This window comes from Anser anser (assembly GCF_964211835.1).
Source record: "Anser anser genome assembly, chromosome: 5".
Classification (NCBI taxonomy): Eukaryota; Metazoa; Chordata; class Aves; order Anseriformes; family Anatidae; genus Anser; species Anser anser.
In genome coordinates this window covers 56,451,892-56,470,117 of record NC_139725.1, presented here as the reverse complement: position 1 = coordinate 56,470,117, position 18,226 = coordinate 56,451,892, and the positions used below count along the sequence as shown (strand labels likewise).

Genomic DNA, 18,226 nt, shown 5'->3' with positions numbered 1-18,226 from the left:
ACCGCCCTCCGCCACGGAGGGGAGCCCCCGAGGGCTGGGGTGGGCACGCCGAGCCGGTCGGCGCCCGCTGTGGGGGAGCGGTGGGGCTGCCCTACACCCGTCCTTAAAGTGACTCGAGGGGTCCCTGTGGGTGGGGGTCCGTGGGCAGCTCTTCCCAGTTTTGGCTTCTTTCCCCCAGCCCCGACTGCCTCCACGGGGCTCGCAGCCTGGTGGTTTGCTGTGAGCCCATCGGGAGCTCTTGTTCATTATCTGTCAAGTGTGGGGGGTCTCAGGGCTACAGCTTGTGGGGTGAAGCCCCTTCCACAGGGAACGGCTCTGCCTTTTCCGTCGACACAGCCAGGCCTTTCAGGCAAAGCGGCTTCCAGAAAGTTCGAGGCACTCCCCAAGGAGAACCCGGTGCAGGGAAAGGCCGTTGAAGACCAACCGACCACTTAGCGAGGGTTTCTGAAGGCTGTAGGAGAAACCCACAACTGAATGTGGGCTCGTAAGAAGCACAATCATTATCGAAACCCCAAATAGCACTGTACTAACTCCTACTCGTGTCTTGTGTTTAGGATTGCAGTGATGTGGAGAGCCGTAGGTGCCCCGGCGGCGTGGGGATGGAGTCGGGAGGCAAGGAGACGCGCCGGAGGACAGTATCGCCTCATCTGCTGCTCGCAACAAGCCCAGGCCACCTGGCCAGGGAGGGGTGCGGGCACAACAGAGAGCATGTGAGTCACCTTGGACATGCAGGTAACGTTCCCGTCTCCATCAGATAACTCCCCGTAGGGTGCCGCGTTCGCCAATAACTGGTAACGCGCAAGAGTGGAGAAAAAGTCACTCGTCCACAATCGAGGACACCATCGATGTACGCTTGACTGAGAGCTGTTTGCATGACCCTTTGTGAGTATTTTTATGTATGTGATTTCATTCAGTATAAGGGAAATGTTGCGCACTGTCTTCAGTGAGAACATGTTTTCTGTTATGCTATTGACCTGCCCATATCATAATTGCAGTACTCTTTGTTACTTAGTTATGAAACTCTCCTTCATCTAATCTAAATATAATGTATGCAGTTTCAGAGGTTTCTTAAACTGCAGACTCCTACTCAGCTGTTTTTCTGACTGGCAATCACGGCTCTACTGCGCCTTTATATTTGCACCTACCTTGTTTTTTGTGTCATTTTTTTGGTGTCGTTGGTTGCATTTGTCATAGTTTATATTGTTGTGTCCTTTCTTTCCCATGAAGAACTGCTGTTCAGAGCACTGTGGGCCTGACTGTATGCAAGACGAAGACACTCAACAACTCGTAGTTTTCACAGGCACTCAGTTTACTGCAAATGATCAGTAATTTTCAACAGGCTGCCCAACCAGTGTGAAAAAAACGCACCATGGATAATTACTAGGCAGATCTATATTAAATGATAAATTAAAATGGGAAGAAAATTTTCATTTGTGAAGTTAAGCAGATGCAGCTCCAGCCAGTTCTTGCTGTTTAGTTATGTTAGGCATTGGAAAAAAAAAATCAATTATACGTAGTAAACTGTTTTCTCTTGCTATTTCCTAATTTGGAAGTATTCTTCTAGATATTCAAGAAGATGTTTATACCTTATTTCTTCAGGTTCATCTTACGTTCACATGAATAATTTCAGAAGACACATTCACTAGCCAACACCCATCTCCTCTTGCAGTTCTACACTGCATAACATTTATAATTAAGCCTCTTAGGAAGTTAGCTTCATGGCCCATGATCAACTTCCCTTGATTCTTTATTGTTAAAGCTTAGTGCAGAGATCTCTGGAGTAATCAATCCACCTTTCCATCACAAACTGCCAAGCTGCATCGTAGTTTACAAGTCAGTATGCACTGATATCATCCCAGCATGGAAGGTATGTTTTGGTGCCTTTATCACAGTCTAACAGGCAATACAGGCTTATCCAAAGAAAGTATTCTCTCAGCAGATGAGCTAGATAAAACAGTTGATCAGAGGCTGTTGACACACAGCACAGCATCTATAATGAAGTCACTAGGGAGGCTGGGATGGGATGCTGTAACGGAGGTAGGATCCACTTTACACACAGTTTTCAACAAATCTCAAAACATTGGGTGGATAAAACCCAGTGAGGTAATAACCACTTCTGACTTACTGAATTTTAGAAATTTGAAAAGTAATGGTGAGAAAAAGGGGGCAAGGGGTGCAGTGTTTATTAAACATGTACACTGGATATATTTTGATTATGTCGCCACCCTGACTCTCTTTACAAGTCTTTTTTCAGACAAAAGTTGTGTGAAGAAGAGGTGTCTGTTTGTGTCGGAAGTGCTATAATGAATGGCACATTGAGAACACGACTGGCTTATAATAACTAAAATGACTGGTATTCCCTGTTCTGCAGGACTGGGAGGGAAAGAGCGTATCCAATGAGCAGAAGTAAATCCTTGGATTTGGGTTCTTGAGGTAACCTTGACTCCACAAATCTATAAAACAATTATAGTAAAGAACAGTTGATTAATTCTCTCACAAGTGGCAATAGATTATGGGATAAGACAAAAGGAGCCTTCAGTACCTTGTGGTAATGCTTTTTGTTTTTTGTGATGAAAAACACTGGAAAATACAATTGTAGAAGTTGTTCTTAGTATTATTTGTATTCTTCTACGTTAAAAATAATAACTGGTTTACGTTAAAAAGAAAAAAGAAAAAAATCCTTAATCGGAACTCCCTGTGAATTTGGCAAAAAAAAAAAAAAAAAAAGAAAATGTTGCAACTGAGATCATCAAGGAATAAAAAGTATTATGAGGATTCTGGGTATGATTTTACACTCATGTCCATTTAACACTTGCATATGAATGTTTTTACTTGCAACTTACACTATTCTGAAGTACGAGCAATGTGTGAAACTAGTAAAATTTAGGGGAAGACTTTGTGAGGTTAAAAAGGCAGAGGAGACTTAGAGAGGATTTGTTCTTTGATCCGGGAGATAAGAGACCAGACTTGCACGGATGCTGCGCCTTTGACTTCTGCTGGAGATCTGTGTACTCAGCATCTCAGTATATCAGACTTGGAGTAGCTTGGAAATGTGGATGGCAGCCAAACACAACACATTTTTATTTGAAGTAGTCTGTGCTTTATTTTGTAATGATCTATTTATTTATTTATTTATTAATCCTAAGCAATTCTGTATGCTGCTTTACACTTCTTGCCATCTTGATGAGGGTACTGGTTGTGGTGCTGAAAGAATGGAGGTGGGAAAAGAGTTTCTGTTGCTGTCTTCTGACAACTCCTCTGAAGCAAAGCAATGCCGTGACTTAGATCTGCATCCATTTGGTTAAATACACGACCCAGACGGGAAGATAAACATGGATTCTGTTGCACTTCAGAGAAAGATAAAGAAACTGTTATGTGAAGGTGAAAAGCACATCAAGATAGTTGACTGCTTTATTTCGGTAAACAATGAAATTCTCAGCCGCTTCATAGCTGTGAGAGAAATCCTTCAGACTGATGGAAGTCACTATTTATGAATTCAAGGTGAGTTTCAGAGGGGTCAAATCCCAGCCTTTCTGCTCTTGTCTTCAGGGAGAAACCAGACTCTGTAATAAAATTTAAGGTTCCCTTTTTGCATATGACAAAAGCAGGAGACCTTCTACACGTTACATAATATATACATGTCCAAATTCAGATATAAATGAGCCAGCCCATGGCTGGAGGCGAGGAGAGGCCAGCGTCCAGCCCTTGGGGTGGCTCAGTGATGGACCCTGCTCCTCACAGGTGCTACAGGCTCACCAGCAGCCCAACAGCCATGGAGAGACTTTGTCAGGCGAGCCCGTGGGCCGTTAATCGCTCCCATCACCGCCTCATGCTGGTCCCGGCCCTACAGAGCCGTTATTTGTGGGGCGGCAGATAATTACACCTTACTGAACCCTCAACCAAGGCACGAAGCCTCAACAAGAAGCCCCGTTGCCCGCCCTGCTGTGTAAAAGCACCGTGTTTTGGGGACACTCGCGGCTCTGGGCTGATGGGGCGCGGAGGCGGCTTCGTGCCCACAGCCCCGTGAGGGACCGGGCGGCGCCAAGCACGCGCCGACCCCCGCCCGCCGCCCGCCCCGAAGCCGCGCAAAATGGCGGCCGGCTTGGCCGCGGCCGGCGACGGGCCGTTGGCTCCGCCCCCCCGCGCCTCGGCCAGTGGAATGAATGGGCTATAAATAGCGGCCAATGGGGCGGCGGCTCGCTCCCTATATAAAAGCGGCGCGGCAGCAGCGCCGCGGCTCCAGTTCGGCGAGGGCAGCGGTTGGGTGCGGAGCTGGGCGCGGAGGTCATTGCTTTGGCTGCGGAGCCCTCGGTAAGTCCCGGGGCAGCCGAGCCGTCCTGAGGCTTTAAAAAAAAAAAAGAGAGAGAGAAAAATTATTTTTTTCCTTTTGTATTGTATGGGTGCGGCTGGGAGGGCGTTGGGGGGAGCGGGATGGGGGGATGCGGGGCAGGGGGCGCGGCGCAGGTGCTTACCGGGCTCGTCCGCGGCCGGCGCCCCGCTGTAAACCCGGCTTAACCCGGTATTTAGCAGGGTAGTTACATAGGTTCGCCCCAGCCAGGTCCCCCGAGGGAGCCGTCCGTTGTATAACGCCTCCCACCGCTCCGCTCCCCAGCGGGACAGGCGGACCCGGCCGACCGGGGCTCCGCGGGCGCTGCCGGACCCCCCCCTTTCCCTGGGGCGCGGAGCCCCCCGGCCCTCCCCCGTGCTTTCCTAGACCCCCCAGTGCTCCTTCAGCCCCTCTAAGCCATTCCAGGACCCCCCTAGGGCTGCCCTGCCCGCCCTTGGGCTCGTCCCTTCGCCTCCTTCGTGTCTCCGAGCAGCCGGGACCGGCCCTGCCCTTGCCGGGGTGTTTAAAGGACAGGGCAAGGCTTGCGAAGGTGGAAAACTTTTTTTCCCCAATCTTTTTATCCCGCCTTGTTTTGGTGGAAGGTGTTGTGACAACAAAGGTGTGAAAGGCACGTGTGGAATGACAGCCAAGGTGACCTTGCTGGGTGCCTGGCGTCCTCCCCTGGGTGTTGGGGAGGCTTGCCGAGCCCCCAGGTGATAGGCTCCCCCTCTCTCTCCCCCAGTGACTGCGGTAGGGTCAGACATGCCCTTCTCAAACAGCCACAACCTCCTGAAGATGAAGCACTCTGCTGATGATGAGTTCCCCGACCTGAGCGCTCACAACAATCACATGGCCAAGGTGCTGACCCTGGACCTGTACAAGAAGCTGAGGGACAAACAGACTCCCAGTGGATTTACGCTGGATGATGTCATCCAGACTGGGGTTGACAACCCAGGTAACGGCCGGGCCCGTTAGATCTACATAACGATCTGTTCTCCCTCGTTCCTGGAAGTGCTTCTTGACAACAGCCCCCAAGGCTCTCGAGCTGCCGAGAGGCAGGTCTCATAAAGCGCTGCAGGATGGCTCTAAACGCATGGCCGTGTTAAAAGAGGCCTTGTTCCATCAAGCCATGTTCCTTGCTGTGATCTGACACACCAATTCCCAGACACTTCAATTATGTAACTGCTCTGCTAAATACTTTAAATCCGAACCAAAAAAAAAAGCTTGTTCTAATTTTTACACAGCTTGGGGGGGGAAATTCTCTTATGCTGTGTGGGCTTACCCGGCTGTTCTGATCTTGTCCTATTCCAAAGTGGATATGTGATGTTCTGTAGCACTTCTATGAAAAAAGGGGGAGCAGATGTGTTTACGTGTTAACATTACAGTATTTATTTTTACTCTAGCAATATCAAAATGGCCCAACTAAATAATCAGAGACTGCCTCCCGATGAGGAGTACCCGGACCTGAGCACCCACAACAACCACATGGCCAAAGTGCTAACCCCGGATTTGTACAAGAAACTGAGAGACAGAGTCACGCCCAGTGGCTTCACCCTGGATGATGTCATTCAGACTGGGGTTGATAATCCTGGTAAAATGCGTTGAGAATATTCTGTGTGAACCAGCTGAAGTAACTGGTGCTTTTGAATATGGTGACTTAAACTAAGCTTGTGGAGGTGGTATTTATGAGCAGACTACAAAAATGCAGTTCTGTCTGTAGCTGAGCAAACAAAGCGATGCGTGCTTGCTTAGAGCAAAGCATGATTGTTTAGGTATCGTTTTATCTGCTGGTCTAAATTAGCTAGTAAAATCGGATGTGCTGTGCAAAATTGTCCTAAACCAAAGCTTGACAAAAACGTGTTTTAATGGCAACAGCTATGGTTTTCCATAGCACTGCATTTTGACTAACTGGATGAAATGTAAAATGTAGGGTCTCTCAACTGCTCCTATGTGAGAATGCATTTCTAAGTGACTAGACCTACCACTAAAGAACTTGCCTGGTTAGTGCTGCGTTGGAGTACAGCCAAACATCACCCAAACTTAGCTCTTCTGACTTTATTACCACTCCAGGCCATCCCTTCATAATGACAGTAGGATGCGTAGCTGGCGATGAAGAATCCTATGATGTGTTTAAGGAACTCTTTGATCCAGTTATTGAAGACAGGCACGGTGGCTACAAACCAACTGATCAACACAAGACCGACCTGAATGCTGGTAACCTGCAGGTATACACTTTTGATCAATTAAAGGCCTGGGTAAAGTCGTTGGCAGTTGCCTGAACTGATTGCTCAGGCCCTGTCCTCTCAGTTTCACCCTGCGTGGACTGATGGGCAGTGTGCCCAGTGCAGTCTTACTTCAGAGCCTGCTGCTGTGGGGTTTCAATAGCTGGGTAGAACCAGGCAGCTGGCATGCAGCAGGAACTTGCTTGATGGGCTGCTGCAGCAGAGGCTATGCCAAACACGTTGAACGTGTATTTCTGTCAGCTCTTGGCTGTAGTCAAGTGAAACAGCCCGTTCTGAGGAATCAAGGGCTGTTACAAACCTTAACACTTCCTATGTTATGATCTTGTATACTAAAAATGAGCTGGTGGTCTCATGCTATAGAATAGCCATTGTTATGGCTACCTAAATAAGGATTTCTTATGTTGATGCCTCTGGATTGCAGATCTAAAAGGGGTAACAAGCTCAGATGCTGCTCTTAGATGTAAAACTGATGGCCTGATGGTGTCCCTATTTTCTAGCATGTACTTGGTAGCCCTAGCCTCAGCTTCAGAACAAGGGTTGTGTTACACAGATATTTGTGCTAAAGCTGAAGAAAATGGTCCCCAAGTATGTCTGCTCAGAGGCCAAGTAGTCAGTCTCAAGTATAAGGTGCACGCCCAAATGCACAGGAGCTGCATTATTTAGGGTAAGTATTTTGGCAACAAGGCTGTACTCACCGATTTCCTAATCTTGTAGGGTGGTGATGACCTGGATCCCAATTACGTGCTCAGCTCTCGTGTCAGAACTGGCAGGAGCATCCGTGGATTCTGTCTTCCCCCTCACTGTAGTAGAGGAGAGAGGCGGGCTATTGAAAAGCTCTCTGTTGAAGGTAAAGTGAGAACCCGCTGATCAGGGGGAACTACTAACATCTGGGCAAGAGGTGCTCCTTGCAGTTTGAGAATGGAGGCAGTTGGCAAAAGCTGCCTTCCTCAAGGCTTAGTCTGAACACAGAGCTCTCCCTGAAAACGGCAGTTTGAATTCCAGTTGCATCAGCATTACAGTTTCTAGCTTAGAGCAAGAGCACATGTCAGAGGGAAGTTGGACTCTGTTAAGTTGACCTTTGCTGATCTTGAAAGCTTTCTCTGTGTGTGGGGAAAGAGGCTGGTTCATCATGGCTCAAGCTTGAAATGTAACAGGTATGTAGCAACTTCAGGGCTTGAGTCACATTTGCAGTATTTTGTGGCTGCTTTTAATTGACTTTCATTAAGGTTCAGCTTGCTTAGAGGTGTAGTCTTGCTCCAAGTGTGCAGTTGACTAGAGCTCACTCTAGTCTTCAGTGGAACTTCTTAGCTGCAGTTTTTTGTTGTCTCCCACCTCCTTTAAGTGAGAGGGAAGGAGACTCTCAAGGTGCATTCCTGGAGACCGATGCTGTCACTGTTCCAAAACTTCTCAAGGGCAGAGTAACAGTCCTTGACTAGAATACTGCTTGTTGTATTTGTGACCTTGATTCTTCTTGGAAGAAAGCACTCTACTTCTACAATTAAGCAGCTGTAGTGATCCCATACTGCATGTACGAGAACAAAGGCGACTTGTTTAAGCCTGGAAGGTGCAGACAAATCATCTGATACAGCCTTAAGTTCTGCAATGCCACAAAGGCATTGACATTACAGATGAAAGCAAGGGAGGAACCAAAACGAGCAGATAGTTTGAATGCAGTCTCTAAAATGCTGGCAACATTTGTCATCTTTGGTTCCATCCTAAAAGTGACTCTCTTTCAGCTCTGGGTAGTCTGGGAGGTGATCTCAAGGGGAAGTACTATGCCCTGAGGAACATGACCGATGCGGAGCAGCAGCAGCTGATTGATGACCACTTCTTGTTCGACAAGCCTGTTTCTCCTCTTCTGCTGGCATCTGGGATGGCACGAGATTGGCCTGACGCCAGAGGCATCTGGTGAGTGTATGCCCAGAAGGGAGGCATTGCATGAAGTCCCTGGAAAAAAAAAAATCTTGAAATTTTGGTTGTGGCTAATACTGCTGGGCAGAATGGCAGGCTCTGAGCTCATACTGCTGAATCTGAGGAGAATCTTCTGTGGTATCCTCTGGGGAAGTTGCATCTGAAAGCAGAATTTGGAGAAGTGTTAGCATTGGGCTGGTACGAACAAGCCAGCTGGGCTAGCTTGTAGGCAGAGTCTACCCTTCCAGCACAGGTTTGTGAAGCACCAGACTGTAACCAAAGCAGCCTAGGAAAGGAGATAACTTCTAAAAGAGTTGATGTATCACTGCATTTGTTTCTCATCTTAAGAGTGTAGAGTAACTTCGGGTGACAAACCACAGCATGGGTTTAGCTGAAACCTGGTGCTGGATTCGTAGTAACTCCTGTGTAGTCTCAATGCTTCTGCTTTCAGAAACTCACTGATGCCAGACTAGGATGGCTTTACCTGTACAAGTGATATTTCCCTCCCCCCCCCCCGAGACTCAATGGCATGAGTTGACTGCTGCAGAGGTGTGGAGCAGAAGGATTCTGCTTGTTAGATGTGGGTCACCTACATAGAACTCTGCACCTCAGGAGCTTCTGCAGCATAATTAACTTGCTCCCTTGTAAGCGAAGGGCTAGTTTTTAACAGCTGGAACACTCCAAGCTTATTACTGTAGCTGCTTCAATACAGCTCAGAGGAAGCATGCTTTGTTTCTGTAGGTCACCTTTAAGATTGCGTCACCTACCTGCAGATGCAAGCACTAGATAGTGCTGTCATCTGAGCATGACTAATGTACAGGCTTGAAGTGTAAAGTCTCAGTGCGCATAAATAACTTTCATCAGGTACTAGTTAATTCTTGATCATAATCAAGCTGGGAAATTATTAGTGTGATAAATATTGACCAGCTGCAAGCTAAGGTAGAGTGGTCATTGGTATTTGGAGGTTTTTATAGCATCTCTGAAGAGCCCTTGATCTAAATGAATAGTGGAAATTCTCCGTAGTTCTCTTATAAGGTACAAAGTGCAGCCTAACAGAATGTGATAAAATTCTGATAAGTCTTGGTTATACATTGTCAACATGGTGTCCTTATGAACATCTGTGTACTGGGCTGTGTCAGTGTCTGCATTAATCACCTTCCTGCAAACTCTGACCAACCTAAATCTAAATCTGTAAACTCAGGACCAAAATAGGCGGTTGACTGAATGCTAGGCTTTCATACATGGCACTAGCCAGGGTTATGGTTACTGCTTATTCTGACCTGTCTAGGTACAGGCCACTTCCAACCACCCCATGAAAAGAGCAGGGTAAAAGTACTAGGTTAACTCTTAGTGCCTGGATGAATAAAAAAAGCAAGATTTTTTTTTTTTGAAGGAGCAACCAAATAGGCTTCTCAAAAGCAACAGTAATGAGTAATTTGGTGCTGTTATATCTATACTGAAAATGGACATTTTTGTCTTGTCTCCTAGGCACAATGATAACAAGACTTTCCTTGTCTGGATCAATGAGGAGGATCACCTTAGAGTTATTTCCATGCAGAAAGGTGGCAACATGAAGGAAGTATTTACCCGCTTCTGTACTGGACTAACACAGGTAAATCAAATATTGACTGAGCCGTAGGTGTAAATGTTAAACATTTCTCTGGTTTGAGCTGACAATATATGCTCTTCCAATCCAGGAGTGTAGGATACATCCTGCATTGCCAGAGTGTTCTCTGTTGTTCCACAGAGTACTTCTTTGTAATTGGGGTCTGTGGGAGCACCCTGATGAGGCCTTTAGCTGTGAGGGCTCTAAAATGTCTGTACTGGCAAAGCATCATGAAATCTAGAGTGAGTTTTCTTAATCTGATACCCTTATCAAAGTGTCTAAACTGCTTAAAGGCCCTCTACATGGTTCTATAAATCCCAGCATTTAGAGACTCTGGGTGGGAGGAGAAATTGCTTGAAAGTGGATGGACAAAGATGGACTGAAGTTTCTAGGCTGAATGCTTTTCTCAGCATCTGGTCTTCATATCAACTTGAGCCTTACCAGCCCCTTCCTTAATCCTAACAGATAGGCCAATTCAACATGCACTAAATCAAGCTTGCCAGTAGATAGTGACTTTAGGCTTTGTAGTGGAGCTTCAGCTTAATCTTGCTCCCAGCAGTGAGAAAGACGAAGGCCTTAAAAGCCCCTGGTTGGTGACTTTCCTTCCCAAATGGAGGGGGCTTATGTGACTGACTGAAATAGCTGCTCCAACTGTTGTGGCTGTTGCTATGCGACTGAAGCTGTAAATGAGCACTAATGGATGACCTACATCTTTCAGGCAGAGAACAATCTCTAAACATTCATTCTTTCTATTTATAGATAGAAAATCTCTTCAAGTCCAAAAACCATGAGTTCATGTGGAATCCGCATTTGGGCTACATCCTGACCTGCCCATCCAACCTGGGAACGGGGCTCCGTGCTGGTGTGCACATCAAGCTGCCAAACCTTGGGAAACATGAGAAGTTTGGAGAAGTCCTCAAGAGGCTTCGGCTGCAGAAACGAGGCACAGGTGAGAAGTGAGGGTGCAGTGATGCCCATGTCAGGCTGCCTCTGACCAGGCAGCAGCGAGAGCCTGGCTACAACCAAAGTCAAGTCTTGGTTCATGCTGACAGTGACTGTCCAGAAGGGAGCCTTTGAAGGCACGTGGTTAGAACCGAGCCTTAAAGTCATAGTTTCAAAGAGGTGGAGATGCAGATACTTTGCTTAAACCTTATCATATCCAGCTTCTGAGCACTCCTAGGCATATCCTTCCCTGTGGTATTCTGACCACCAGATAAGGTGGACCTAGTAAGCCTGTTGTAAGCAGGGATGGGAATTCTGATTTAACTTGTGACTGGGAAATAGCTACAGCACGTACTTCTGGCCACAGGTTAGATTACTCATGGATTAAAAGAATTAAAAAGCTCGCCTAATGGTGTGCTCAAAGTGGCTCATGTTTAGTCACATGTAGCTTTATCTCCCTGCAGGGAGGAGGAGGTGGTGGCAACTTGTAGAGAACTGTCTTGCTGTGCTCCCACCTCAGGCTGGTGAGGGAAGAAAGGTAGACTTACTGGCTCAAGCAGTGGTCACGTACTAATTAAAACTCTTGCTCCAGGTGGTGTGGACACAGCTGCTGTTGGAGGAGTGTTTGATGTCTCCAATGCTGATCGCCTTGGCTTCTCTGAGGTGGAGCTGGTGCAGATGGTGGTGGATGGTGTGAAGCTGCTCATTGAAATGGAAAAACGCCTTGAGAAAGGCCAGTCCATTGATGACCTCATACCAGCTCAGAAATAAAGCACTTTATTCTCATGCTTCCTAACTTATTGGATGAATAATAAAATGTCACTCCAATTCAAACCCCTGGGGTCAGAGCCCACTTAGTTACACTGTAGAGAAGTCTTCCATCCATCTGTGTTAGAGTTTATTTTTTGATGGCTGAGATGTTGTTGAAAATGAAATAAACTGTTGTTTTGGCCTGACGGTGTGTTAGATGTGTTAACTGAATGTCTGTGAGATTTAAGCGACTTGATTTTCCTAGTTATGCTAAGCTGGCTGTTTTTGTGTGCTAGCACACCTTCCTGGCTGCACTGCTGCAGTCTATTTGCTTGAGTGTGCTTACAGCAGTGTCAAAAGCGAGCCTTTAATATGACTGCAGTTGCTGTAAACCTGAGAACTAGTGCTAAACATGAGTCATTTCAAACCTGCCCTACCTTGGAGGCTTCAGCTTGTGCATCTGCTCATGGCAAGTGTAAACTGTTATTAGCCTGACTAGGGCAAGTCAGACTGACTCCTGGAAGGGAGGGGAAATGGAGCTGGGTACAAAGGGCTGCTGTTCAGAGACAGGTCCTCCTGGGGCTGCAGGGCAATGCTCTGAGGTCAGACCTCAGCCTGTAATAATACCTCCACTAAACTAGTTTGTGAAAAGATCACGTCCTTTAATCTCTGGAGATGTGCAGAAGCTTGGTGCAAATGCTAATTGCCCTTCTGGGGCTGAAAGTGAGGTGAAGCTCAGACTGAAATGATGCCTCTATCTGAGCTCTTTTGGTTTAACCAAGGAAGAGAGGTGGGTTGCAAGCCAGTTACAGGAAAACAGAAGTGCTGCTTTCTTTAGCTGTTTCTTGTTGGTCTGAGCCAACTGAACAGCATAGTCAACTAAAACATACCAAATACATATTTTTTTCCAGCCCTGGTCTGGCTTGCAAGCTCAGGCTCTTCTATGTGGTGTCATCAAGTAGGTCTGTTCTCCAGGGTGACTGCAATCAGTCCACACGTGTGCTTGCTGTATGGAATACCCACCTTATTAATCTACAGGAACAACTGTTTTTTTTTTTCCCAGAAACTGCGAGCATTGGACTCTTAAGTAACAGCTTTTGCAGCTCGTGCAACCTGGGAAGCAGAGCACTTTCTCAGCACCTGGGGTTTACAGAGGGAGTGTGCTGAAAGGCTGATAAATAGCTTTACAGAGAGCAGCTTTATGTAGGCTTGTGGAGATAAGTGAAGCTTTCTTTTGTAGAAGCTGAGATATTTCGAAGGCAGTGATTGCGTGCTGTCACTGAGCTGAAGTGATGGCTCTGGCTGGGGTAAGCTAAAGGCTGAGTGAATGTCTCAGATGAGACTTTTTTTTCTTAAAATGGAGCTTTTCGTATGATTCAAATTTAGCTGGGTGAGGGAGAGGAGATCACATGTAGGAATTTTGATCTGTGCTGAGTCCTTTTTGAGTTAATTGGCACAAGGCTGGCAAGAGCAGGGGAGGGAAAACGGTGCCAGAACCAGCCGATTAGTTCTGGGTACTTTTTAGATCCTCCTCGCTGTGCTTCGTGTCACTGTTCCACGGACACTCGGCAAACAGCTGGTGCTGCATCGTGTAATCAGAGAGGCACCACTAAATTAGTGCTCTCTTCATCACAGCGTTGTTACTGCAGTCAGCAATTATCTGATGCAAGGAGGTGCCTGAAAACTTGCCTTTTTTTTTTTTTTAAATTTATGTCACTTGGACTAATAAAACTGTCTTTCCTTGTGTATCCTGTTTTCTTAACTCATCAAAGCTGCTGCATCTCTGGTTTGAGCACCTGGGTCCCCGCAGTCTGAGGTAGGAGCTGGAGCTAGCTAACAAATTATAGTGAAAACGGCAAGCTAGTCTTTAATGCCTGAACCCAACTAGAAAACATTTCTTTTTTCAATCGATTTTCTTTGCCACCCACTGCCTTAGCTGTGTTCCCTCTCTGCTTTTGTTTCAGCTTGTAGCAAGTGATTGAAAATGCTCCAAAGCACAAATGTGGCATGGCAAAAGGCTGGACACAGTGCTCTGCCCCTGCTGGTACTTTCTAAAAAAAACGGCGATCGAGAGAGAAATTAAACCTTCCACCCTTGTGTCTTAAAGTTGTCAAGGTGCAGCTCGGTTTGTTGCTCCCCATCGTGCCCCAGGTTCCTAGCGTGGGGCGCTGGCACCTGGCCATGCGCAGCAGTCACTCTTCCTGCCTCGGGCACCTGCAGCTGCAGAGTTGTGGCAAGCCATCGTGTGTCAGGGATGCCACAGCGTTAAACCAGAGGGAGCGGAGGAAGGTCGCAGGTGGCTGGTGTGCTTTGTACAGGGAGCCGAGTTAGCCTCGCTGACGGAGCCGCCCGTGTCACGCAGCTTTTGGGAAGGAACCGGAGCTGGCAGTGCCATGGGGCCGGGTGAGCTCACACCGAGCATCACCCAGCGGCGATGGCGTCGCCAGCCAGCCTCGAGCGCTGCACGGGCTCCTCTTGGCCAAAAAAGCGCTGATGAGCCGTGGGGGTGGGAAGCCGGGCGGGAGGAGCCCTTCCAGGAGCGCTCTGCCAAGGGTTCGGCAGCTCAGGGCTTCCCCTCGGAGGCTCAGGCTGCACTTATTTCACGTGCAGGTCGGGGAGCAGCGGCGGCTGCTGGCACCCTGCTGCCAGGGCTGCTGGCTGTAACGCGCTCCCGTTGCGCTGCCCTGTTGCACAACCCCACACGTGCTCCCGTCTAAACACGCACGCCGGCTTTAGAATATTTTCAAGGGAACGTCTGCCTTTTAATCCCTTTTTCTCCTGGATGTTCCTGCCTCCCCCAGGGAGCAGTTGCCCAGCTGCAGCTGCCGGGGGCAGCTCGGGCGATGCCAGCAGCGGGACGCAGGGCGAGCCACCCCGTCCCCTTGCTGCTGCTGAGCAGGCAGCACGTTGCCTGCTGCGTTCCCAGGCTCCTTACCCGAGAAATGCAGCTATTTGGGCAACCATTTACTTCTCCGATTACGCTTACTGGCGGCAGACTGCCCATAAATGCTTCTTTTAACATTTTTATGCCATCTACTGGGAAATCGTTCCTGGTCTTTTACCCGCTTGTGGACTAAGCCACTTGGAGGATGGTGACGAGGAGGCTGCGAGCTCAGCACCGCGGCGCCGGCCTGGGCGTGCTGCCACACCACGGGAAGCTCCCGGCCCTGCGGGAAGAGGCCGAGCTGCCCGCAGCCTCCCTCGTGCCCCAAGCCGAGCAGGGGACAGGGGACGGCGGCTCCACAGGGAGGTCCCAGGGCTGCAGGGGGGCTCCGGGCTTCTGCACCGATGTGGCTGAAGCGGATGAAGCCTCTGTCTCCTGAAAACAAGGGCTGGAGCGAGGTGGCTTGATCTGTTGGCCGCCCCTGCCCATGTGCCAGCCGCAGCCGGGGACAGGGCAGCGCTTGCCTCCAGCTTTCCATTTTGCCCAGTGTAATTAATCCATCATTAAGCTAAGCAGGAAAACGAGGGTGCTGTTGCCTAACGGCCCCGGCACCCACCTGGGAGGGAGGCGGTGTAGGCTCCAGCCTGCCCTCGGCGCGTTCCCGTATTTTACGCAATGCGGCCGAGCTGGAGCTGGGCTGTTGGAGTGATTTCTCCCCACCCAGCCGCGGCAATGTGGTGGCGTGCTGGGCAGGGCACGCTGCCGGGAACGGAGACGGCGTCGCAGCCTTTTCATCTCCTGCTTGCTTTGCTTTTCGCCCCGGGTAAGGAGCAGTCAGCAGGCTCCTTTGGCTGCTCTGCCTTCCTCTGGCTTCTCTGCCTTCCCCTGTCTCCTAAAAAAAAAAAAAATCCCAGTTCCTAACTGGGCACAGCCCACACGGACAGTGGATCCAGCCCTCTGGCAGCGGGGCAGGGCACGTCTCTGCCACCCCGTGCGGGTTTATTTGTCCCAGTGAGGGGGGAGCCAAGTCCTGCACTGGAGGAGGACACCCCACAGCCCCAGACGTCGTGATGAGCCTGTTCGGAACAAGCTCTTGCATCACTTGACCCTCTTCCCCTGGTTTTGACATGTTGGGATTTATCTCCCCAGGCAGAAATTACGCGTTCGAAACCTCCCAGCCAGCTCCGTGTAGCGGCACAGCCCAGCGGGGAAACGCCACGGCTGGCTCTGCGCTTGGATTTCAGAGGTGTTTTGTGTGTCAGTATGCTGGGTTTTCCCTGCGTTTTAAAAGATCGTCTTTATTTTTTTTTTTTTTTTTGTACAAATGCTACCCAGAGCCAGGCTGAGAGCATCAGGTGGGAAGACACGTCTGCTCCCTGCCGTGCGGGGCTGATAAGTAAATAGGCAGCATGGTCTCAGGCTGGAATTAGCGATTAATGAGGAAAATCTGCACTTAGCAGACAGGGTAAAAATAAACAGAGACACATCCAAACCTAGCAAAGATGTTTGTTTTCCTCCTCCAAGCAGTGAGCAAGAGCGTGAGAGCCCATATAAAATTTCCAGTGGCAAAATGTCTCATGCCCAACACCTGGGAAAGTGGATAGCAAGGGTACCTGTTAGACCCCAGATGAATGGAAACATCGAGGTTTTTGTTGAAAGGCAAAAACTTCAGCCTAGTGAAACTTTCCTGGATTACTCAGGAATGAGTGAAACCCTGGCAGGTAAGTGAATGTAATGCAACCGAAAATCCGTGTTCATTACCCGGGTCTGGCAGGGGTGCTTAGCGCGCACACTGGACATTTTGCCTCCTGTTTGGAGCACCCCGAGTGCTCGGAGAGCCCCCAAACCACCCCAAATGGTGCCTGAGGCTGGCGGCAGGGCCAGCTGCTCGGCAGAGCCCTCCTGTAACGGAGGACGGACAGCGGGAGGCTGGCGGGACCGTGCGGGTCGTCCTTGGCGAAGGGATGGCATCGGGTCAGCTCGCTGCTGTGCAACAGCCTCCGAGTTGGGACTTGTCCGGGGAGAGCTGACTCCAGAGATACCCGTGGGAACCTGCATGGGAAGAGGATTGCAACGGGCGCGAACGCCCATGGCCCCAGAGAGTCTGCTCCTCGCCACGGCAGGGTAAGGGCTGGCTTTTTTTTTTTTTTTAAGGCATAGCATCACCAAGAGTCCTAAAGCAGAGCTGGAGGGAGCCCCTCTGGGATGTCCCCTGCCCGGGGGTGGCATGGGGCTCCTGCAGCGGGGTGGCTGCTGGGGCCCTGGGCCTTGCACCCACCCCAGGGGGCAGGAAGGGCCACCAGGAATCAATGGCTCAGCTTTGTCCCACTGCTAAGAAACCCCAGATCCTCTCCCAAATCCTATTTCCCAAATCCTAAGAAAACCTCGGGAGAGGTTTGAGGACTTGTCATAAGGTCCTGAGCAGAATAAGGCTGCCGAGGTGTCCTCTAGCCCCTGTTTATCTTGCTGAAGCACTCACTTTGACTTAATCCCCCCGTGGGGTGCTGTAAGCGGGGCGCAGGGCACGTCTGGGTGCCAGGCCACCATAACCACGCTGCCAGCGAGCAGGGCACGCGTCCAGCCGCAGGCTGTAAGCTGGGTGTTTTCTGGTACTTGGTGGTTTGGTTTGGTCGTTCGCTGGGCTGATTATTTATTTGTTTACCTATTTTGCAATGAGCCCCGTGGTTTGCAGAGAGGCTTGTCAGCAGGACGGGCCCATGCAGCTGAGCATGGGGGGAGCTGCCTGCCGTGGGGGGCAGCAGCGTGTGCCACTGCCCGGGCTGAGCAAGGTGACAAGGACGGCATCACCACGGGGAGGGGATCGCCTGGTCTCACAAACGTTGCTTCTGCTCGTGAAAATAAGAGCTGGGTGAAAGCCAGCAGCACCCTGAGGGGCAGGGACGGTGGCAGAGCTGTGTGCTGCCTCCTCCAAAGGCCACGAGAAGGAGGCTCTGTGCAGCGCTGGTCCCAGGCTCTCCGTGACTCCTGCAGATACCTGCAGGTATAACCACAGTGGCAATGCCGGAGAGTGGAGGGTTGTCGAGAAAAACCCTTCTGCTTGGACACCAGAGTGATGGTGACGATGACAGGCTGCGTCGCAAAACTGCACTGGGGGCAGCATCGTCAAAGGAAGCTCTCCCAAAATGCCCGCCGGTTTTTGTATTTTTTTTTAAGCAGATGGAAGTTTTAGTTGTTTTGTTTGTGTGTTCGTTTTCCTGACAAGGAATCAAAAAAAAAAAAAAAACAGGCTTCAAGCAGTGGTTATGAGAAAGGTCAGCGAGTGGCTGGTCAGCTGGAGCCCCTGAAGGGGCACGGGCAGCAGATGGTCAGTGTGCCTTTTCCAAATACTTTTATATAATCAGTGTTAAAAACAGCAATGACACATGTTCGTATTTAGCCTATGTGCTCTTTCAGCCATTATTTCCTGCTGTACCTGTACACCCTCCTTCTCTCTCTCCATCATCTCCATTTCTCTTGCCATTGGTGTGGCCACATTGAGATTTTTCATACAATTTAGTTCAAGAGTGAAGCCTACGCAGGGAACAGCTCCTCCAGAGAGTCAT

At 49.3% G+C, this 18,226-nt stretch overlaps 1 protein-coding gene across 2 annotated transcripts; it reads left to right on the top strand.

Annotated features, from left to right (window-relative positions):
* Window positions 1-4,168: 4,168 nt before the first annotated feature.
* CKB (creatine kinase B) lies at window positions 4,169-11,985 on the top strand. Of its 2 annotated transcripts, none has more exons than XM_083837332.1 (8): window positions 4,169-4,311; window positions 5,070-5,282; window positions 6,398-6,552; window positions 7,285-7,417; window positions 8,307-8,478; window positions 9,970-10,093; window positions 10,847-11,036; window positions 11,622-11,985. In XM_083837332.1, exons 1-8 carry the CDS (start codon window positions 4,185-4,187, stop codon window positions 11,798-11,800), a joined length of 1,293 nt encoding a protein of 430 aa, XP_083693458.1. In that variant the 5' UTR covers window positions 4,169-4,184; the 3' UTR covers window positions 11,801-11,985. The 2 variants fall into 2 exon arrangements, with proteins under 2 accessions (XP_083693458.1, XP_083693459.1); XM_083837333.1 differs by lacking the exon at window positions 5,070-5,282 and adding an exon at window positions 5,731-5,918 and having other exon boundaries at window positions 4,215-4,311.
* Window positions 11,986-18,226: the final 6,241 nt, after the last annotated feature.